This window comes from Cetorhinus maximus, chromosome 3, assembly GCF_964194155.1.
Source record: "Cetorhinus maximus chromosome 3, sCetMax3.hap1.1, whole genome shotgun sequence".
Taxonomy (NCBI): Eukaryota; Metazoa; Chordata; class Chondrichthyes; order Lamniformes; family Cetorhinidae; genus Cetorhinus; species Cetorhinus maximus.
Window position 1 is genome coordinate 57,187,914 of NC_135881.1, and position 24,630 is coordinate 57,212,543.

Here is a 24,630-nt window from a genome sequence, read left to right on the forward strand (position 1 = left end):
TCTTATATCCATAAGGAATAAATCTTGAAATATTTCTATAGTCACTTGGAATCATTATCATCATCATGTGTGCTCTGTCTTCTCCATGTTTCTCTGCCCTTTGTCAGTCTTTTAATTTCCCAATATCTTCCTTCAATTTTCAAGCCATGCAGCATTGATGTTCTCTTCCTCCCACTTCCTCTTTTTCCTTGAAATCTTCCTTCCATTATGTCTCTGTAGTCCGTTTCTTCTTTAAATGTGCCCTCCCCAGTCTCTTTGCTTTTTCCTAATTACGTTCAGCAAATGTCGTTGTTCATTCACTCTCCTCAGCATTTCATTATTTGTTAGTTTTTCTGTCCAGCCGATCCTTTCTATTCTCCTCCAAACCCAAGTTTCAAAACTATTTAGCAAGTTGCTCTCCTCTTTCCATAAGGTCCAAGTCTCACACCCATACAGAACCACACTCCAAATCAAGCTCTTCACAAGTCGCTTCTTGAGTTGTTTATTAGGCTTTCTGGTTAGCAACTGTCTCTTCTTACTAAATACAGCCTTTCCCATTGCTCTCCGTGTCCTTATTTCTTTTATACACATTCCATCTGCAAATATTATACTTCCTAAATGCTTGAATTCTTGAATCTGTTCTAGTTCTTTTCCTTCTATGAATGTATGATTTTTTCTTGGTGATGTACTGAAAGAATGGAAGAGTAGATCTTGCAAGAGCAAAAGAGATTAGTGACACTCAGTTTAAGGGACTGAAAACAACAATAGAGAGTAAGCAAGGTGTTTTATTAACAAACTCTGATCAAATAAAAAAAATATGGAAGCAGCATATCGAAGAGCTAGAAGCAAAGAATGAAAAAGCTGAAATGATTGACCTAGAAGAAGAAAATAATGTTGACATCAATTTTATTAAACCAGAAATGCTCGGGGGTGAGATAAGAGCAGCAATAAATAAGATGGAAACTGGAAAAGCAGCTGGAATAGATGAAATACCTTCAGAATTGATTAAAAATATGGGAAAGAATGTTAATAAACATCAATGTTTAATAAGCTATGCAAAGATATTGGCCTAGAACTTCTGGTCAGCAGCAAAGCTGGGGCAATTGCCGCTGACTGCAAAGATTGCTGCGCCCTGACACTTTTGTGTCCCTCCAGCTGGGACGTTGTGCCCAGGCTCCAGCAGCGATGCTTCAGCACAGCCATCCACAGGGAACACTAGTGAAAAGGAGTAGCACAGAGGACACGCCTCCTTTCTATGACATCAGCTGGCATATTCAGATAAGTGTTTAAAGAGCTCAAAGTTTTTCAGCGGGCGTGTGAGTGAGTGGGTGGGTTGATGAGTGAGTGAGTGAGTTAGTGGGTGATTGAGTGGGTGATTGGATGGGTGAGAGAGTGGGTGGGTGGGTGAGTGAGTGAATGAATGCCCGAGTGAATCAGTGGATGGGTCGTTGGGTGAGTCGTTGAGTGGGCAGGTGAGTGGATGGATCAATGGTTGGGAAGATGAGGGGATGGGAAGGTGAATGGATGGAGGGTAGTCAGTGGGGTGGTCATCGGGTCAGAGTGTTAAGGGGTCGGGTTTGAGGGGAGGTTAAAGGTGTGGGGGGTATGTATGGGGGCAGTGGGTTGAGTTATGCTGTTAATCGCTGAATTACACCAGAAATTAAACAGTGCAACAATTCTCGCATAAGTAGCACACATCTAGCCCAGGTCTTCAACACTGAAATCAGTGTAGAAGACATTCGCAGTGTGGCCTCAGAAGTACAAATTAGTCCATCGAAAGTTTAAACTTCCCAGGCAATTACAGTGCATGTTTGTGAATTAGGAATCTGATGGGTCCTAAATTGCAACTGTGGGAGATGCCTCAACATTCGCCGCTGTTGACATCAGAAGGTCCGGCCCATTTATTTATCATGAGAATGGTCAGAGAACTTCATGCAGACAATAATGATAACTCTAATTAAAAAAGCCAAAGGCATGCCAATGTTCTGATTTTCATACAATTCATTGTCCATGCACCATTTGGAATAACATACAGAAATGGAAAATCATGCACGATTGTGATAGGAACTGTCGCAAGAGACTGTCAATTTTTCTCACACAGATGTTTCTATTTACATAAATTTTCTAATCTTTGAATGCTCCCTCAAACAGTTGGTGGCCTGTGGAATCTTATTCATAAATATTAGGAATTCCTTGTGGTGCTATGTCTATTTAAAGAGTGCAGCTCCAAATTAGAAGCCAAATTCTTGGCTGAGAAGAAAGTATTGAAATTGAAGCTAGACTACTCGGAGTCAGTTGTAGCACTCTATGTTCCACAATGCAGCATTTATTGTTGTGGCCCTTGAGTTGATTTTCCAAGAAGTAAGGGAAGAATGGTATCCTCTTTGACGCTCTGGGGTATCCTCACCAGAGAACAGTTGTAGAATTACCTGGCAAAAAATAGCTGACTAAATAAAAGCACCTCTTAGCACCCTGTGCTAATCTCTGTCCCTCCCCCTCCTCCCCCCCTCCCCCTCCCCTCCCCTCCCCCTCCCCTCCTCCCCCTCCTCCCCCTCCCCCTCCTCCCCCTCCTCCCCCTCCCCCTCCTACCCCTCCTCCCCCTCCTACCCCTCCCCCTCCTCCCCCTCCCCACTCCTCCCCCTCCCCACTCCTCCCCCTCCCCCTCCCCTCCCCCTCCCCTCCTCCCCCTCCTCCCCCTCCCCCTCCTCCCCCTCCTCCCCCTCCCCCTCCTACCCCTCCTCCCCCTCCTACCCCTCCCCCTCCTCCCCCTCCCCTCCCCTCCCCTCCCCTCCCCCTCCCCTCTCCCCTTCCCACCCCCTCTACCCCTCCTCCCCCTCCCCGCCTCCCCCTCCTCCCCCCTCTTCACCCCCCCTTCCACCCCTCCCTCTCCCCTCCCCCTTCCCCCTCCCGCCTTCCCCCTCTCCCCCCTCCCCCTCCCCCCCCTTCCCCCCCCACCAACATTTGTCACCCATCCCTAATTGCCCTTGAACTGAGTGGTTTGCTAGGCCATTTCAGAGAGAATTTGAGTCAACACATTTACCCTAGTTTTTTCTGGCCAATCAGCACCCCCTGCCATATTTCTGTTGCCAGGCAGCAGACATAGTGGGACTCCTACTGCCTTGACAGTGGTATTCCATTGTGACATCACTGAGTTTTGCAACTTTGTTGGCTCCCATCTTCTCATCTGATTTTACTGGGAATTTCTTTGAGGGCTTGACTAGGTGTTGTTAATATTAGGGCAGGTGGAAATGTAATAGATTTGAGGTTGGGGGGGTTGGAAGAGACAGGGGAGATTGCAGGGCACCCACCACCACCTCCACTGCTGGTAAAATACAAGTGGAGAGGTAAGGCAATGGGCATGGTACCCCCCACCGCCATCCCACCCTATTTTACACTCTCCCCATCTCCCAGCCTGCTCTGGAGGTGTGGTGGGGAGATAAAGTTCAGTGCGTAATATCAGATTTATTTGTATAATTGGAGTCTGATACTTGTGTCATCTCTGGCATGCCTTCTTTGTTCTTCACCCTAATAATGTCTTATAAGAGGTAAGCATTGAAAGCAATCTCATTGCTCCTTACTGAATGGAAGGATCCCTTCCTGGAAAGTAAATAGCTTTGACCTTTAATCTTCATTTGTAATTGAGCAATCGGAAAGGGACAGGAAGGGAGGAAATGCACTGATTGCGTCATTATATCTTTATTTGTATATTTAATCGCCCCTTAAGGCTTTGGCACTTCAAATGTGAAAACACGCACTGCCAGTGACAGGTCAGGAAATTGGAGTGCAGTGCAAAGTGGGCAGGGAGCTGTTGAGTTCTCTCATTCTCCGTTGTCTTTTTACAAAGATTCCTCACAGCCAGCAGGAACTTTTAGCTTCATGCGTATATGCGAAAGCATTAACAATGAGAAAAATTGCTGACTTAAGCTTTTTTTTTTAAATTGAAAGGGTGAGTAAGTAAAGCTTGTTTACCAGATCCAGCTTTCTTGCGGGGTTCCGCGGTTTTATAATTTTGATCCAAATATAAGACTAGCAATTTAAATGTCTCTTTTTGATGACAACTGTTTTCATCCCCTAAACCCAAAACAGATTATTTTTAAATTTGATGCGCAGTGGCCTAGATTTTTCACATAGTAGTATTGTTTCTATTCAAGTGGTAATGGAAAAAGTTCAATTGCCTACTCCTCTCCCAATCACCACCACCACATCCACCTTTCCCACTACCCAAAAAGCAATGTGCTGATGTAGAAATGAGTGAGCAATCTGGACTTGATTTATTTTCCCCTCATTTAGTAACATAATCTCAGAGAAGAAAAGACCAGCGGAAGTAAAACGGAGCAGAAATTCGTGAAGGGAAAAGATAAGCTTGAGTGTGACCCTTCCATCAAAACTCATATTTCTTAAATAGCAATAATGGAAGAAGAGATCAGGGCAAAGGCTGGTTCGGGATTGGGATAAGAGTGATCTGCATATCATACCAATTAAGACACAGCTGGATCTGGATCAATGTGGGTTCCCATAGTGACAGTTTCTGTTTGGTGAAAGTGTGGAATTAAAAGAATTTTTGTTCAAGAATGTCAAGAATTTGGGGTGTGGGAGGGGCGCTTGGAAACCTTAGTGATATAGGTTCTGGGAGCATGGGGGAAGAGGAATTGGATGAACTAGGAAAAGAATTCACTAAAAAAAGACTGAAGATAAGAGAGATTGAATGCATGGGGCAGCAAGAAAAAATTGAGAGAGAAGATAGCATGCAAAAATGCAACGCCATGTTTACAAGTTTGGAAGCTGAGAAATCACCAGCTGTCTAACTTGCCATGCATACTCTATTGACTTACCCAAATCCAGCGAGGCAGTTTGTCAGAAGCCTTAAATATGTGTAAGGGTACTGCTCAAAATTAATCAGAATTGGTCAACTCTATTCTGCTCATTCAGGCAGGACCACCATACACATTAAAGCATTAGCTTACAGCTGAATGAACCCCAGTATCTAGTGACAGATCTACCCTTTCTGGTCTCATTAATAAGTCAGGTTGACTGGTCAATCATCAACAGTGACCTGGAGTATTGCTGAACTGCTTGGCTCAGTTATCAGATACTGAGTCAGTCACACAGAGTAAATTCAGCTCCACTTTTCATCACCAGCCATATCATCTTAGAACCAACACAATCACAAATAATGCCAACTTACAACCCCTTACAAAGTCATTAGTTGATCAAATAAGTGTGGGTGCCAGGAATTTCATATTTAGCTTGGTGATTAACATAACTAACCATAGAATGTCTTAGCGCATTGCTACTACCCTTCTGCATGGCAAGAATCATACCCCAAAAATTTATGGTTTCAGCAATAGGAAGTGCAGAGCTTCAGCAGCAGTTGTTTGCTTCTCTACATTGTCATCACAATAGACATTGAGATCTGGAGATATGAGAGTGTGTTCTAATGGCTAGCCCCTAGGTGTGTTCTAACAGACGTCAACCCAGGTCTTAAGAGTTTCCTCAAAAGTTATACAATGACATGCACTGTCAGCATGGTATGAAGGACAATTTACAACATGCCAGTCATACTGATATTCGACATGTGCAAGTCCAATGTCACACACCAAGCTTATTCTTCATCAGCTTCTTAATCTAAAGCCTAATGAAGGGCTTTAGCAAAGCAATATGCCTGTCTAGAAGCTGATTCGTCTGCTACAGTGCTCAGTGACAGGCTGGAAACATTCCCCTATACAATTGTTCCCTCTTGAATTCAGTTCAGATCATGACATGGGCCACAAAAGCCAAACCATTCCAACTGTTCTGCGCCATAAAGAATATTTTTTTGATGTGTTTTATATGCCGCAAGTTAATTCTGCATGAGCACTTCATTGTATTGAAGAGACTCAAAGCTCTCTTTGTTTCTTCTCAATATGATGCTGAAGGACTGTGTTCAGCTTAAAGTTGGCATCCACCAGAATTCCCAGGTACCACATGAATGAACAACAGTTGAGAAAAACAGCTCTTATATCTTCCATTCAATGCTTTTGAGATCTCCTGTTAAGTAAAGCAAAGTCAAAATTATTGGGACTGTACAGGATAAATTTGTGGGTATGCTTTTTGATTTTTCTTTCCCTAAAATTGTTCAATATTCTTCAAACTTTTTTGGGTTCTAAAGGTTATTTTTAGGAGTTGGTTGTGAGTTTTTGACTGGGTTGGTTCTAATTAACAGGAAGGTTGATTCAATCAGCATTCCACGATTCTCTGTATTATATGAAAACGTCAGACACTTGGGTGGAATTTTACTGCCTGAATTTTTTCTGCCACCAGGAACAAAGGTGAGTCCTGATCACACTGGTGTTGGCTGGCTGCACATTGCGGCATATTACAGGAGGCAGTTAATTAGAGGCTGCCTCCAAGTTTGCCATCCAATTAAGGAAGGTGGGCAGGCTCCTGAGCTGGGGTGCCAAATCACCTGGCCCAAAGCTCTGGTCCAGTGGCAGCCCAACCAGGAGGAGTGGACGGTGCCAAGGCAGGGAAGATGGCATGAGGGTGCCTCAAAATGGCGCGTTCTCTGCAACATTGTGAAAATTTTAAAATTCTGCATGGTCTTAGCTGTCATGCCATCATTGTGGAGTGAGAAACCTTACACAGGATGGCTTGCAGCCACAGTTATGGCTGTTGCATCCTAGCCTATCCATGCTGGGGTGATTGAGAAGAGATATCGGCGGCACCACCCCAGGACCTGGCAGGCTCTGGCCTCAGCACAGAGCCTATCCATTGTCAAGTAGACCCTTCAGCACCATCAACATTCCTCCATTATGCGCATTAATGGGCTGAATTGGTCACCCATCTGTACTGGATGGGCTGCTGCTTTCATGCTGACCCCACCTCTGGGAAGATTTGAGGCAATTACTCGGATTGGCAAAGGGTGGCAAGTGGTATTCGATGCCAGGATTACTTTTGTTCACCATTTATTTAAACGACTCAAACTCAGGAACTGAAGCTACAGTATCAAATTTGTAGGTGACACCAAATTAGAGAGTATAGATTATACTGAAGGGGAATGCAACAAATAAAAGAACATATTAAAAATTTGATAAATGTTTATGTAAATGTTAAATGAATTTCAATAAAAGAGAAAACTGTGAGGTGACCTGACAGAGGTCTTTAAATTATGAAGGGGTTCAATAGAGAAGATGTAGAAAAGATGTATCCACTTGTGGGGAGTCCAAAACTGGGTGCCATAAATATGTAAAGTTACTAATAAGGAATTCAGAAGAAACCTCTTTACCCAGAGAGCACTTATATGTTTAACTTAACAACTACATAGAGTAGTCCAGGCAAACAGCACAACATTTAAGGGGAAGCTGTATAAGTACATGAGAGAGAAAGGAATAGAAGGATATTTGGATAGGTGGAGATGAAGTAAATAGGGTGAGAAAAGTAACATGTGGAACGTAAACCCCAGTTGAGCTGAATGGCCTGTTTCCGTGCCGTAAATTCTATGGCCAGAATTTTTCCCTCGTCAGGCGGGCTCAGCTTTAGCGGGCAGGAGCAGATGGGAAGCTGACTGCCGCCCGCATTTGGCTTTGCTCCGCGATTTCACGCAGGTGGGCCAATTAAGGCCCACCCTGTGCGGACCGCGAGCAGCAGCGCTCAGCGCTACCTGTGTGGGCGGGGGGGAGGAGAGAGAGTGCACCTGGCACACAGTTCGCACATGCACGCAAAAGAATGCTTCAGTCTCCCTGAGGCACGAAGCTGCCTCAGGGAGATTGAAGCGCTTTTGAAAAAAATTAATAAAGACAGTAAAAAAATGTTTAAATGTCCCTTTTGTGACTGTGTCACATGAGTTGGGACATGTTTTTAATTCAAAAATAAAGTTTTTAGTTAATGTTTATTTGCTTTCGGAAACCTCATCCCACTGGGGGAAGATGGTTTCCTAAAAAATGTAAAGGCCCCTTGGCTTTTTCGCCTGCCCGCCAACCGTATGGTTGGATGGGCAGCATCAATTTGATTTTAATTAGCTTGCTAATGCCCTTAATAGGCCTTCAGTTATCGGCAGGTGAGCAGCCGACTCCGGCGCGTGCCCAACAAATGAAATATCACGCGAGTGCACGATGACATCGGATGCACGCCCGACGTCATCGCGCGTCATATTATGCTCAGGCGTGTCGAGTGCACGCCCGCACACCAAATGTAAAATTCTGCCCCATGTATTTTTTCTTCATTTTCCCATAAAGTATACAATGATCTTTGCCTCAGCCACGCTCTGTCAAAGCATTCAAATCTCTGAGCAAAGAAATAGGTGACTCATCGATTCATTCTGAATTTAAGTGATAAATAATGTCAAGGCTCTTCTGGATTTACTTATGAAGCTCTCTCATTTACGCTAAGTCTAAGTATTTCCTTATGTGATGACATTTTGAAACATTTTGCAAAAAGTTCAGCATTTGGCAGTTTAAAGATCACAGGGTAAATATGAATGGGTGACTCATCCCACCTATCTTAGTTCATCCATTTTGAATAATCTATCCCAATATCCTCATAACACATTTCTAGCAAATTGATCTCATCAGCAAGTTATTCTGCTATGAAAAAGAAAGACATTCACCTCTAAAATTATCAAATGCTAAAGTTAGTGTCTAACAATGATAGTTTTATGTTTAGCCTTATATTCATTTTGTCCACTAAACAACAATGCCTACAGATCAAAAAAAAATCATTGGCTTTGAAATGTTTTGGGATACTCTAAGGATGTGAAAAGTACTATAAACAAGTCCTTTCTTTCATTTTGGAAGATTTATTCCATGGTTTGGAAAATAGTACAGCCCTACTAGTAGAAACTGTACATTACATTGTATCTGAATGCTATGGACTTTAGCTTTAAAAATTTTTAAAGAACTGAACATTAAATGGAGGTGCCACATGGTGGTGAAGTATAAAAAAGCTTGTGTCTATATTTTGCATAGTCCAGAATTTTATCAATCTTCTGGTGCTTTGATACTGTATTTGTTTGTTATGCAGAGCAAACATTCTATAGGACATCAGTATTATAGGGCTTGAAAACTTCTTGATTGAGATTACCCCTTTCTTTCAATCTTTTAGAATCTGAGTTGTTTGATGGTCTGTGTCATACACTAAAGAAACTTTGATATATTTCAGAATATAAATTGTAAAACGGAAGCTTTACAAAGGCAATTTAGAAATATTGGTGTCGACCTTATCCTCCCACATTTTGGAGAACCCAGGCTGGGGTGCATTTAAAATAGAGCAAAGAGCTTAAACCACTCCTTTCCTGCCCTAATCTGGCCAATTGCAATTTTAAATTACAAATGGAAAGTACAGCCATGGTAGGCCCGCATGGTCCCCTTTAAATATGCAGATCATGTTTCAACATACTTATTTGCGTAACATCACAACCCTTTGAAATTTATAACTACTTCCTAGGGTTCTTCAATGACTTGGTGACACAGCAGACTTATATGTGCTAGATTATCATAATGACAACCATGGGCTCCGACCTGCCAATTTAACATAAAACGATGACTTTCTCATTAGGCAAAATCTGCCAGTGACATAATCCAGGACCAAAAGAAGCCCAACAACTTAAATTTAATGTAGTCCGAGAAAGCTTTTAGCTTTTTGTTTTTATAAATTTAATGTATTTTGTTTCCTTGGAGGAGCAGGAGTGGTGTATCCTTGTGCTGCGGTCCTTCTGTCATCTAATGCCAAGTGGTATAAAAAAGAAGGAAGTCTGCCTATTACTGAATCTGGACAGATCAGCCAATTGAGTGAAAGTTAAAAATGCGTTAATTTATTTGAAGATCTTGAAAAGCCTCTTTTTAACAAATTATAATGGAATGCATAAATTCCACCCATTTGTTCCTGTGTGATTTCCCTCTTGCAGTATTTATTTGCTTAACAATACAATCCTTTGAAATCTATAATTACTTAATTGGATTTTTCAGTGGCTTGGTGACAACAGTAGAGATATATGCGCTAGTTTATTATAATTACATTACGTCCCCCGGCTTGTTTTTCGATAACGGCCCAAGATGTGGGAAGAGATGCTTGTTTCAAAGAAAATGTCCCTTGTGTTTGTAGATTTTAACTTGTATAAGATGTTTTGCTAGGAATGAGCATGCCATCTTTCTCCTCAAAGGCTGTACTCCTTTGTCCGGCTGGGTGGGACTGCCTTCGCCTGATTCCATTCCAATCTATCCAGTCATAGCCAGAGAATATCCTGTAATGACTTCCCTTCCCACGCCTGCACTGTTACTCTCGAATCTTCCAAGGATTCTCATCTAAATGCTGATCCTCAGCAACTGGACCCAGGCCTGCCACAGCATTCCTAACATGCAGTGCTCGTGGGGAGTTCCACGTTGATGGCGCAATTTTCTGTGAGATAGTAAAATGTTCCGAGAGCCTTCACAAAACACAACTTGACACTGAGTCATATCAGGGTGAGTCGCTGATCAAACTGTTTAACTCTCTCTACCTCCCGTCTGTTCTACGTAAAGAATGTATAAGGAGGAGAAAAGGAAGAAATTACGAAGTGCCAGATCCACCTGGCTTCTTTGAGAAACACTTGTAGCCCGTGTACCTGAAACATAAAGAGATAATCATATCAGGTTCCAAATCTATGCTGACAATACCCAACTCTACCTCACTACCACCTCTGTGGATTCTTTCACTGCCTTTGCAGCTTATCTGATGTTTACTATCGAATAAGCAGAAATTTCCTTCAATTAAATATTAGGAAGATCAAAGCCATTGTTTTTGGTCTCTACCACAAAATCCATCCCAGAGCCAGTGACTTCATCCCTCCTACTGGCCACTGTCTGAGGCTAAACCAGACTGTTGGCAACCTTGCAGTCTATTTGTCCCCAAGATAAGCTTCTGATCCTTTTTCCTCGCCAAGACCACCTACTTCTACCTCTGCTCATCTCCATGCCTGCCTCAACTCACCTGCTGCTAGACTTGGCTATTCCAATACTTTCTTGGCTGGTCTCTCACCATCCACCCTCTGTAAACTTGACTTCATCCAAAACTCTGCTGTTCTTATCCTAGCCCGTACCAAGTCACAGGCACCCTCTATCCCTGTGCCCGTGACTTACATTGGCTCCCAGTCCAGCAACACCTCAACTTTAAAATTCTCAGCTCAGCCTTCAATCCCTCCATGACCTCTCCTCTCTATATCTGTAACCTCCTCCAGCCCTCAAGGTCTCTCTGCTCTTCCAACGTTGGCCTCATGTGAATCTTCAGCTATCATCACTCCACCTCTGGTGGCTGTGATTTTAATTGTCTAGCCTCTAAGCCCTGGAATTCTCTCCTTAAACCTCTACAGCTCTCTCTCGTCATCTAAGACACTCCTTAAAACCTACATTTTGTTCAAGCCTAATGCCTCCTTATATGACTCAGTGTCAAGTTTTGTTTTGTGAAGGCCCTCGGAACATTTTACTATCTTAAAGGTGCTATATAAATGTAAGCTGTTGCTAATTTGCCTCATCAGCATAAACACACTAATTATTTTCATCTATAGCTACAGTGCTAATCAAAACATTAGCTTTAACTCTTGCAGGAAGTTGCACCATCAATGTGGAACTAACAACTAGAACTGCATGTACACGTGTGGGTGAGTGGACCTATGTTATGAATAGAAAATCATGTAGAGCTTGTACCTGAATTCCTAGCATGTGCTCAGTGTAGGAAAAGCCATGTTGTCTTCTGTAGAATGCATTTTTAAATGTGGGTTTTCAATTCCATCACACGCCTCAATTATGGTCCATTAAAGTCCCCAGAGAGACATTAAAGTCATAAACTGATGCTACTTAATGGCCTTTTAATGGATAGATTGCTATAATGTGAAATAATTCTCAGGTTACTTTGTATTAAATTAAGATTTATTAACCACTATCTGTCTTGAGGAAATAAAAGTTAAATTTCTTGTATAATAAACATTCCATAAATAGCGATAATAACAAAGATGAGGGATTTATGGTATGGCTTTACACAGGAAATTACCACTTTGGGATGAATTATGTCATGCAAAAATAATTGGCAATTTCATGTAGTTCCCTGGAGACAATGGGCATTAACCTCAACTTGAGGATTGAATGCACTGTGAGGTTTGTATAATTACTTCTTCAGATTATCTGATTTATGGCTAAACAGCCATTACATTTTATAAACCCTATCACATTTGTTCTTTTTCTGTGTGTAACGGGGAAGCAAAGCATGCTATTTAGCATTGCTACCTTGTTGCATTCCAGTAAACTGAGCTGTTGCTGTACAAAATGCTATTTATGTTAACTGGAAAATAAAGAAACCTCAGGGAGTAATTGCACTGAAAAGATTCAGGTAATGGTATAGACGGGAAGAGATCAACTCAAACTCAGATTATCGATATTCACACTCCATGATTTTATTATCACTTTTGTCACCAGTGTGACACTTTATTCCCAATCCACCATGTTGCTCACCTTACTGAGTGAACTGACTACTGACTATGTAGTACCCGGTGAATGTTATGGGGAAATTTTATTCAGGTTAGCTCTGCTCTGTATCTTGTGTTTGTACCAGCTGTCTATGTGAACACTTACACTTAAGCTTGGATTTTCGCTCCCGAGTCTGGAATGCAGTTAGGGCAATTCCCGTCCCTGCAAACCCTACCTGACTTGGGTGAAAATGCACCGGAAGTTGTGATTTTTATTCCAGGATAGCAGGGTTCCCTGGGATTTGGTCCAGCGACCCTGGAATGAGTGTGGAGGCTGACGGATGCAGAGTCAGGCTAGGTGGAATTCCTGCCTCAGTGATCCAGCACTGTGTTGAAGTTTGCAAAAAAAACACTGTTATACTGCCATCCAGCCCTCACACCTCACACCCCCTCATGACCCCCCCCTCCCCCCCAATGGCCCCTGATACCCTTCATGCCAACCTATATCCTTCTGCGCACCTCCACACCCTTTATAGCGCCCATCCCAACTTATTGGCAACTCATGCCAACCCATGCCCCCCACCAACTGCCATTTGCCCTTACATCTACCATGCTAACTCACCCAGTATCCACCATGGCCAGACCTTAAGAGTCATGCTGAGATGAAATAATATAAAGCTCTAAGTGTCTATTCCTGACTTTGTTTTAAAAAATACTCATTCATAAAAACTATTTGCTACATCTACATTCCTTCAACTACATCATTCCTTATAAGAATAAAAAAATCATTCAAATGCATAATCCTTTATAAAAACAGCATTGGAATCCATCATTTCACATCAAACAGTCTATAACCACTTGGAGCTGTCAAACTAAAATGGCAGGCAACCTGCTATGATAATGGAAGGTTGTGAAATCAGTCATGCAACATTAACGCAGTAATAGTAACACTCAGATTTGTGAGTGAAATAGCAAGCAATTATTATTTTTAAACACTCCAATCATTTTTTTCAAAGATTTAAAGGGCAGGAGCTTTAAGTGCCTTGACAGCCTTTGACAGCTGCCTACTCCAGTAGATGTACCCCTTTCCCCTCCCCCAAATCGCACCTTGAGTTTAAATCAGGGCTGTAGGTCATGCAGGAAAATGAAGTTGGAAAGAGTTGTGAGAAAAGTCTTAAAATGTAAATAAAATAGACAGAAGGTTCAAATGGCAGTGCATAATGCCCATTCAGATACCTGTCCTCTTCCTGACCCCATTCGAATCTTGGAGGCAGGGACCTTGCGCTACTCGGGCCTTCAGTCCATGGAATTGAGAAGATTTCCAAATGGCACCTTAATACTCCATCTGTCTGCTGAAAGTTTTAAAGGAATAAAATGTTCTACTTTTCTCCATAAGTGGTGTCCCCAATTCATCAAGTTACATCACATGTATAAAACAGAAACAGGACATTCCACCCATTTGGTCCATGTCAGTGTTTCTATTTTTGTTATTATTTTTTATTCTTTCATGGGTCATGGGAATCAATGGTAAGGCCAGCATTTATTACCCATACCAAATTGCAGTTGAAAAGTGGCTTGCTAGGCCATTTCAGCAGGAAGGTAAGAGTGGGTCTGGAGTCACATGTCGACCAGACCCAGGTAAGGATGACAGATTTCCTTCCCTAATGTACATTCATGAACCAGATGGGATTTTACAACAATTAATGATAGTGACTATGAAAACTATTACCAAGACTAGCTTTATCCTCCAGATTTATGAATTGGATTTTAAATTCCACCAGCCACCATGGTGGGATTTGAACTCAGATCCCCAAAGCATTAGCCTGGGCTATTGGATTCCTGGTCCAATGACATTATCACTACGCCATTGTCTTCCCCCAGTTATGTTCCACGTGAGCTTCATCTCATCCCTCTTCAACTAACCCTCAGCATTTGCTTCTATTCCCTTTCTCTTTTATGTTTATCTAGCTTCTGTTTAAATGCATCTATGCTACTTGCCTCAATTATTCTTGTGGTGACCCATTCCACATGCTCACCCCTCTTTGGCCGAAGAAGCTTCTCCTGAATTTCCTATGGGATTTATTGGTGACTATCTTATATTTATGGCCTTTAGTTTGACTCCCACACAAGTGGAAACATTTTTTCTACACATATCTTAAATACCTCTATCTGCCTTCTTGTTTTGACATAATTTCTCTGCTTTTCAATTCTATTTCTCTAGAATGAATTTAATAAAATACATTTCTCTGGAAATAAATTTCTTTGCTTTTTTCATGACCTTATTAACTTGTGTCACTATTTTAAGCAGCAATTAAGCTCTATGGGATCAATTGATACTTGAATGCTGCAGTGTGCAGCCCTCACACAGCCTTGGATGGCAAGAATGACTGCTTAATGCAGGTGTATTTACAGTTGACCTTGACAGATTTATAATTAATTTTGCAAAAGTTTTGCGCAAACCCAAGTTCCTGCCAAACATATCCCCCAGAGTGATAGTAATGTGCGAAAACAATAGAAACAGGGAAGAAATGGAAACATGGTAAAAAATGGATACCAGCCTAATTTTTCAGTCTCAGATTCCCTGATTTCTGTGCCAAAAAAGAGTACGGTTATTTACTAAGAATTATTTTGCAAAATAATACTTTCTTTTTGATTAATAACATGATGAATCACAAAATTGTTACAGCAGGGAAGGAGGCCATTCAGCCAGTTGTGTCTGCGCCAGCTCTCCAAACGAGCAATTCACCTGGTGCCATTCCCCCACCTTCTCCCCATAACCTTGCACATTCTTCTTTTTCACGTAATAATCCAATTCCCCCTTAAATGACTGGATTGATCCTACCTCCACCACGCTGTCAGGCAGCGCATTCCAGACCTTAGCCATTTACTGCATGAAAAAGTTTCTCCTCATATCGGCACTGCCAGTTAACTTAAATATGTGTCCTCTTGCTCTCGATCCTTCTACCAATGGGAACAGTTTTTTCCTATCTACTCTGTCCAGACCCCTCATGATTTTGAATACATTTATCGAATCTCCTCTCTGCCTTTTCTTCAAGGAAAACAGTCACAACTTTTCCAATCTATCCACGTAATTGAAGTTTCCCTGGAACCATTCTTGTCAAGACTTCACACTTTTCTTAAAGTGTGGAGCCCAGAGCCGGTTGCAAAACTCCAGTTACGGTCAAACCAGTGTTTTATGCAAGTTTAACATAAGCTCTTTGCTCTCATACTCTATGCCCTTATTAATAATGCTAGGATACTGGATACTATATTAATCACACTCTCAGCCTGTCTTGCCACCTTCAACTGACTTACATTTTTAACATTCGTTCATGGGATGTGGGTGTCGTTGGCTAGGTCAGCATTTATTGCCGATCCCTAATTGCCCATAATAAGGTGGTGGTGGTGTAATCCCTTCTTCAACCACTGCAATCTATGTGGTGTAGGTACTCCCACTGTGCTGTTAGGGAGGGAGTTCCAGGATTTTCGACCCAGCGACCGTGAAGGAACGGCGATATAGTTCCAAGTCGGGGCGGTGAGTGACTTGGAAGGGAACTTGCAGGTGGTGGTGTTCCCATGCATCTGCTTCCCTTCTCCTTCTATGTAGCAGAGGTCATTAGTTTGCAAGGTGCTGCCGAAGGAGCATTGATGAGTTCCTGCTGTGCATCTTGTAGATGGTTACACAATGCTGCATCAGTTGTGAAGGGAGTGAAAGTTTAAGATGATGAATGGGGTGCCAATCAAGTGGGCTGCTTTGGCCTGGATGGTGTCGAGCTTCTTGAGTGTTGTGGGAGCTGCACTCATCCAGGCAAGTGGGGAGTATTCCATCACACTCCTGAATTGTGCCTTATAGATTATAGACAGGCTTTGGGGAAACAGGAGGTGAGATGACGAAGGGGAGATAATTTATGAAACAGCTGAAGATGGTTTGGCCTGGACACTACCCTGAGAAACTCCTGCAGTGATGTCCTGGGACTGAGATGATTAACCTCCAACAACAACAACCATCTTCCTTTGTGCTAGGTATGACTCCAATCAGCTGAGAGTTTTCCCCATGATTCCCTCTGATTTCAGTTTTGCTAGAGCTCCTTGATGTCACACTCAGTCAAATGCAGCCTTGATGTCACTCTCACCTAACCCCTTAAGTTCAGTTATTTTGTCCATGTTTGAACCAAGGCTGTAATGAGGTCAGGAGCTGAGTGGCCCTGACATAACCCAAACTGAGCATCAGTGAGCAGGTTATTACTGAGTAAGTGCCGCTTGATAGCACTGTCAACGACACCTTCCATCACTCTACTGATAACTGAGAGAGACTGAGTAGTCGTCCTTTTTGTGGACAGGGCATACAATTTTCCACATTACCAGGTAGATGCCAGTGTTGTAACTGTACCAAAACAGCTTGGCTAGGGGCATATCAAGCTCTGGAGCACAGGTCCTGAGTACTATTGTTGGAATATTGTCAGGGCCCATAGCCTTTGCAGTATCCAGTGCCTTCAGGCATTTCTTGATATCATGTGGAGTGAACCGAATTGGCTGAAGACTGGCATCTATGATGCTGGGGACCTCAGGAGGAGGCCAAGATGGATCATCCACTTGGCACTTCTGGCTCTAGATGGCTTTGTTATTTGTACTGGTGTGTTGGGCTCCCCCTTCATTAAGGATTGGGATATTTGTGGACTCTTCTCCTCCAGTTAGTTGTTTAATTGTACACCACCATTCATGACTGGATGTGGCAGGACTGTAGAGCTTAGATCTGATCCATTGGTTGTGGGATTGCTTAGCTCTGTTTATTGCATGCTGCTTCCGCTGTTTGGCATGCAAGTAGTCCTGAGTTGTAGTTTCACCAGGTTAACACCTTATTAGGCTGCTCCTAACATGTCCTCCTGCACTCTTCATTGAACCAGGGTGATCCCCCGGCTTCATGGTAATGGTAGAGTGGGGGATATGCCAGGCCATGAGGTTACAGATTGTGTTTGAGTACAATTCTGCTGCTGCTGATGGCCCACAGTGCTTCATGGATGCCCAGTTTTGAGTTGCTGGATCTGCTCAAAATCTATCCCATTTAGCACGGTGGTGGTGCCACATGATGGAGGGTATCCTCAATGTAAAGGCGGGACTTTGTCTCTGCAAGGACTGTGCTGTGGTCACTCCTACCAATACATGGACAAATGCATCTACGGCAAGCAGGTCGGTGAGTACGAGGTCTACTAGGTTTTTCCTTCTTGTTGGTTCCCTCACCACCTGCCAAAGATCCAGTCTAGCAACTATATCCTTTAGGACTCAGTCAGTTCGGTCAATAATAGTGCTACCAAGCGACTCTTGTACATTGAAGTTCCTCACCCAGAGTACATTTTGTGCCCTGGCGTCCTTCGGTGCTTCCTCCAAGTGCTTTTCAACATGGAGGAGCACTGCTTCATCAGCTGAGGAGGGGGCTGCTGGGTACATGGTAATCAGCAGGATGTTTCCTTGCCCATGTTTGACCTGATGCACTGAGACTTCATGGGGTTCAGTGTGACTTGTTGAGGGTTCTCAGAGCAACTCCTTCCCAGCTGTATACCACTGTGCCCTGTATACCATGGTCTAGGTCATTAGTATATATTAGGAGAAGCAAGGGTCCCAACACAGACCCTGGGTAGGTGGTGGTGTAGTGGTATTGTAACTGGACTAGTAACCCAGAGACCCAGGGTAATGCTCTGGGGACTTGGGTCTGAATCCCACCACGGCAGATGTGTAATTTGAATTCAATAAAAAATCTGGAATCAAATGACTAATTGTCATCCGGTTCACTAATGCCCTTTAGGGAAGGAAATCTGCTGTCCTTACCTGGCCTGGCCTACATGTTACTCCAGACCCACAGCAGCAATGCGGTTGACTCTTAAATGTCCCCTGAAATGGCCTAGCAAGCCACTCAGTTCTCAAGGACAATTAGGGCAATAAATGCTGGCACAGCCAGAGATGCCCCCATCCCATGAATGAATTTAAAAAAACCTTCCTCCAGTCTGAAAAATATCTGTTAACTACTCTGTTTCCCGTCACTCAGCCAATTTCGTATCCATGTTGCTGCTGTTCCTTTGATTCTATGAGCTATAACTTTGCTCACAGGTCTGTTGTGCAAATAATCAAATTATGTAATCAAGGGAAGTATTTCCCCAGATATTTATTGAACTGACTCTTTAAAGTGATAACATTGATAAGTCTTGATGTTTCTCCCCAGGATCAAACCAAGGATGCGGTGGGTACTTAACCAGCACCACAGGCACCTTCGCTTCACCAGATGTTGACCTAGACGGCAAATATGAAAAGAATTTAGACTGTTTGTGGCACATTTTTGTACCTTTAAACAAGATTATTAACATGACTTTCACAGTCTTTCTGCTGGAGGACCCATCTGAAGGAATTTGCACTTCTGACTACGTCAGTGTAAGTATTTTGTACTTTGATTATAAGCAACATTGAGCTCCGTTTCGATTTCAGTTCAAGTCAAAAACAGAAACAAGTGTACTGTGAAATTATTGTGCAAGTCTTTTATACAAAATACTCTATCACCATTCCGCTCATGAGCCCTTGATCCTCGTGCGAAAGTAACTGTAATTAAGATTTTAAGCATTCTGTATTCGCTGATGATGAAATACTTAAGCACATTATCCAACAATAGAATTCTTGCTGAGATTGTTAGGTTGAATGACTTGGCAGTCCTTAATTGGTAGAGCATATTACAAATATAGGCCTTAGAGCAATACGTTACTTTATTATGTTTTTAAAATATAATGTTAAGAATAAGAAAGCAAACTAGATTGAACCGTTTCACGTGACAAATAATGAAGAAACATTTAATGAGAAGGCCCCTGAAACAAATAGTACCCTGGAAGAGCTGGAAGATTTAGATGTAACTCCTGCGTAAGTGCAGTATTGTGCCATTTCTTTTCCAGAAAATTTTTAGTTAACTGATTTATGTTGGATTTATGCTGAAACATTGCCATGTGCAAACTTCCTCAATGGTTTACCGTGCTTTCGGGCTAGATCTGCCCAAATTCACTATTGTGCATTTACATAGCTCTGCCGCCATAAAAAGACAAGCTTGTGTAAGTTCCTAAATTTATATGAATAATGCACGCTCAAAAACATTGGGGTCCAAAATCACAATGTCTCATTTCTTGGTCACCAAATATGACACATCCATTATAACACATCCTACTACAACATCAGACTTCATCATTAGGCACCTTCCCTCCCTCCTGCTTTTTGAATGCCCTGGACTTTACCATCCCTTAGGAAAAAAACAAAAGTTAGTTTTTCAGTTGCCATGACTAGGTGTAGATTATCACTACGTTTGAGACCATAGATTAAAATCAGGTGAGGAGAATCACATCTGTATCAGATTCAACCCAATTTTCTATCCATTCAAATTCATGGAAGTAAAAGTGGCTGAGCTGTGAATTTACTCACTACATTGCAAATGACTATCAGCCCTGGATAAAGACACACACAAAGGACATTTATGTTTGACGGGGTGTCAGTAAATCAGTCACCATTTATAGAATGGTTATGAGAATTGCAGTTACTATTTGAGCCCAGGGAGTAACTTTGTAATGAATTAGTTGTTTAAACAGCAGGAGAAATATTGATTGAACAGCAATAAAGATATCTGTACTACACCAAGCATTGAGGATAGTGGGCCTTCACAAAGTCTTATCTTTTATGTTGTCCTGCCTCTCCTTAGTTCATGATATACTGCAGGTAAGGAACAAATGTTTAATTACACAGTGAAAGATAAACAAAACTTTCGATAAATTAAGATGGTGAATAATGATATCAGACTCCCTTCCTTGTGATTTTGTTTTTTAGGTTTATGACGGAGAGAATATAAACAGTCCGTTAGTTGGCACTTACTGTGGCTCTCAGCTGCCACCTCCCTTTGTTTCCTCCAATAACTTCCTTACTGTGAGATTCATCTCTGGCTTCTCAATCGAATTAATTGGCTTCAGAGTAACATATAAAGCCAACAACTGTAAGTCAAATAAGTGTAAACAATAATAAATTTGCATATTTTTCATGTTAATAAAGAAGGGCATCACATATGTTAAATATAATATAGTGTTTAGGAATTATATTTTAAAAACATTACTAGCCAATTTGAAATAATCACTGAATATTTTATTTAGATGAAGATGTTTTTGTTCAGAGCTGGCTGTGGATGAGCATCTTGTGGTATATATATTAGCACACTGATTTTGGATCATTTTCAATGCCATGAACCTGGCTGTGTATTAGGAAGCAGTGACATGACATTGTTCTTGAATTGTATCCCATTTGCTTCATCTCCTGAATACATAAGATAAAGCTCCAAGGCCATTGGAAATCCTCTGATAACCTTCTTCATTTCTGAACCTACATAAGTGTCAGCAAACAATTCCACCATGGAATGAGGGAGGGGAAAGAAAGAATGTAGCAACGTCTGACGTTATCGACCCTTATAGCACTCTGAAACTCTGGCTGAATTTCTTTCTCATGCCTAAGGACGCTACCCTTACCTCTGGGCTGATTTAGCATAGGCTAGGCACAGAACTTAGGATCTTTCAAGTGAGTACCAAACTATTGGGTGCATATGCCCTGGGAGCATTCAGGGAATTATCCAATGGGATATTTTAAAATTGGCAAATGAGTGATGAATGTTGCCCCCTCATTTTGTCAGCTTCAATCCACCTTCTATGGGACCAGGGCTCATGGCACCATACTTTCACAAACTAGAAACCTTACTTAGAGGCTACAAGAATGGTTAGTGTGTTAAGTGGAAATGACAAATTACTACATGAGGGCAAATTAAGGAATGTTGGAGTTGAATTTTCACAGTGGTTCTGCAAATTGTTTGCTGAAACTTTGGTGGAGATCCGTGAAAACTCTTGAAGAACCACTTCTCCAAGGTTTTGGCAAATCTTTCATTAAAGTTGCAGCAGACGGTGTGGAGAATTGCATTGTTGAGAAAGAATATAGGCCAGAAATGCACTGGGGAACCCCATCTCTGCACCCAACCGCCCCAACCCCTCCCTTGGGGAGGTTCCCAGGTACGGATCGCATGGCAATTGCCTGGGACGTTCAAACACCTGATGGGCAATTGCCCTGCACTGAGAACCATCTGATAATTTAAATCACATACTTTGGTGGGTTCCGACTGTATTACAGTATTAGTTACTCAGAGAAAGTTAGGAGAATTAAAATCACTTCTAGCTTCTAGGTAACTGTAGCACTGACTCATTCCAACTCCCTCAAGGGACACGCCCCTAACTCCCCATGGGCTTCGGGACTCCCTTCACTACCCCACACCCCCCACAGGATCCCTCGATTACCTGGCTACCAACCGCTGCACCCCCTGAGTACATCCCACAACACCTCAAACATCCATGGGACCTGCTGAACCCCAACAGCCCCCTCCAATTACACCCCCATGCCCCCAACCACCCTCCTCACCCCCCTGCTCCCCAACCCCCAACTAAACCCCCATCCCCCCAACTACCCACCACCCCCCCACTTCCCTCCCTGACTACCGGCTACACCCCAACCCCTAATTGCCCTCCCCACACCCAGACTACACCACTGACCATCCGAGCCCTCCCCCCCACTGACACCCCCCCACTGACCACCTGACCTCCTCAATGTTCGCTCCCCCACTGTCCAATCCCCCCACTGTCCACTCCACCACCCCCCCCACCACCCCCTCCCCAATCTCAACCACTTGGTTTCTCAGTGACTTACCTGCTTTACAGCAGCTGGTGCTCTAAAAAAGGAGTCTTGTCCTCCTTAGCTCTGACACTGCAGCCCTGGACAGAAGGCCATGGGAACCCGCTACAGTGCACAGATCTCGCCCGGCCTGAGTTGGAGTGTAGGGTGAGATAGGAGCGGCTGGATTTCCAGGAAAGGAACTATGAGCAGAGCGGCAATCCAACTCTATTGCCACTCCCCCGGAAGTTACAGCCATAAGGTCAAACCCAAGACATACCAGAAGTAGAAGTAGAAATGTGAAAACATGTGAAAACATTTCTACTTCCCTTTAGCTCTGAAGAGGAGTGATACGGACTCGAAACTTTAACTGTGTCTTTCTCTCCACAGACACTGTCAGATCTGCTGAGTTTTTCCAGCATCTTTTGTTTTTGTTTCAGATTTCCAGCAGCCGCAGTATTTTGCCTTTACCGGAAGTAGAAGTGCTTGAAATGGAAGTGTATTACATTTCCGAACACTAAAATTATTCACCTCGATAAGCAGAAGACTCACCCTCTGATTATGGCCTGAATCTTTCCCTCATCGGGTGCACGCAATTGGCGGGCCCAGGAGCAGTCAGGAAACGGGTCCCTGACCACGGTCAGCCCCCCACTGCGATTACACACTGACTGGCCAATTAATGAGCAGCCAGTGTGAAAGGTGCGCTGAATAGCTCAGCGCTGCCGGGGTGAGGGCAGGAAGAAGGTGGGCAACAACGTCACCACAGGCAGGAGTGGGCGCTTCCATTGAACTCCCTGAAGGCAGACAGATGCCTCAGGGAGCTGCAGAACTGCAAATAATAAAACTAAGCACAAAAAAACTGCAAAAAAATGTCCATGCAGCACAATCAAGCATCTGAAATCATGCCTCATAAAAACGTTGTCCCCAGATGTTTCTTTTTATTTTATTTCCTGATGGAGATTTCATCCCGCCTTTGGATGAGGTTTCATCAAAAATCTCAAGGGCACCTGGCCGATCGGCCCATCTGCCAACCGTAAGGTTGGAGGGGCCATGAGAAATCTCTGACAATTGCGCCGTTAATGGGCTTACTTGCCCTCCTAGTTGTCGGCGGGCAGGCTTCTGACTGCCACACATGCCTGCCAGGCGAAATATCACCCGAGTGTGCGACGCTCACCCAAATTCATCTCGCTGATTTTACGCCCATTAGGGTCGGGCACACATTCGCCCACGGAGCTTAAGATTTTGCCCTTTGGCCTGAATTTTCTGGTGGATGTGCGGGGGCGGTCCCCGCTCACCGACGTGTAAAATGACGCTCAGTGACGTGGGGCATGTTTCCCGACGTCACTGCGTGTCATTCCAATCTTCAGTTCGGCGGGCGCACACTGGAGTCGGCTGTGCATCCGCCAAACTGTCAAAGGCCATTAAATAGCAATTGAAATAATTAACAGGGCTGCCCATCCAACCTTAAGGTTGGCGGGCAGGCGAAGAGGCCAGGCAGCCTTCACATGTTTCATGGAACCTCATCCTCATGCGGGACGAGGTTTCATGAAGGGTTTATAAACGTAATAAAAATTTTTATTAAAATTCATTGGCATGTCCCAGCTCATGGGCAGAATTCTCCCTTCGGCGAGCGGGGGCGGGGCCCACTCACCAACGCGTAAAATGACACGCGTTGACGTCGGGCGGGCGTCCTGACATCACCGTGCGTCATTTAGATTGTCAGTTCAGCGGGTGCGCATCCGGCATGGCTGCACGCCTGCCAACCTGTCAAAGGCCTATTATGGCTATTATTAAACTAATTAAAGTTGTTAAGAACACTGCCCATCCAACCTTAAGGTTGGCGGGCAAGTGAAGAGCCCAGACGGCCTTCAGAAAAATCATGAAACCTCATCCACGGGCGGGATGAGGTTTCATGAGGGATTTAAAATTTGTGTTACATTTTTAACATAAGTAATTGACATGTCCCAGCTCATGTGACAGTGTCACACGAGGGGACATGCCAGTAAAATTTTTCTCATCGTTTATTATCTTTTTAACAGTAACACTGACCTCCCTGAGGCAGCACTTTGCCTCAGGGAGATCTGTGCACTCTTTTCACACGCATGCACGAAAGAGCGCACTCCCGACTCAGGTAACCCCCCCGCCCGCACAGGGAGCGCATAGTGCTTCCTGGCGCAAGTCACGCTGGGCGGGCCTTAATTGGCCTGCCCACGTGAAATGGCAGCGTGCCCCTGACTAGGGGCACCGATCAGGAACCTGCCTGCTCACGCCCACTCCCGCACAACCCCCCCCACGACGGGGGGGAAAGTGCTGCCCCATGAGGGGACATGTCTGAATAATTTTTAAAAATCTTTATTTCAATTTTTCTGTGCTCTGTGCCTCAGGGAGATTTCTGCACCCATTCACGCGCATGCGCACCCAGCCTGCACGACAGGGAGAAAATTCTCCCCTATGTGTACTTTCAACGGTACTGCCCCTTTAATAAGAAATTGGCTGTGTTTAATTGTGACACAACACTAGGGGGAGCA

General features: G+C 43.4%; 1 protein-coding gene across 1 annotated transcript in view; it reads left to right on the forward strand.

The window, feature by feature from the left end:
- The window catches only part of cubn (cubilin (intrinsic factor-cobalamin receptor)), a 481,327-nt gene that overhangs the window by 425,655 nt on the left and 31,042 nt on the right, over nucleotides 1-24,630 (forward strand). Inside the window, exons 57-58 of the mRNA XM_078535601.1 lie at nucleotides 18,603-18,808; nucleotides 20,234-20,396. Coding sequence (XP_078391727.1) covers nucleotides 18,603-18,808; nucleotides 20,234-20,396 — 369 coding nt within the window. The remainder of the gene's footprint in view (nucleotides 1-18,602; nucleotides 18,809-20,233; nucleotides 20,397-24,630) is intronic.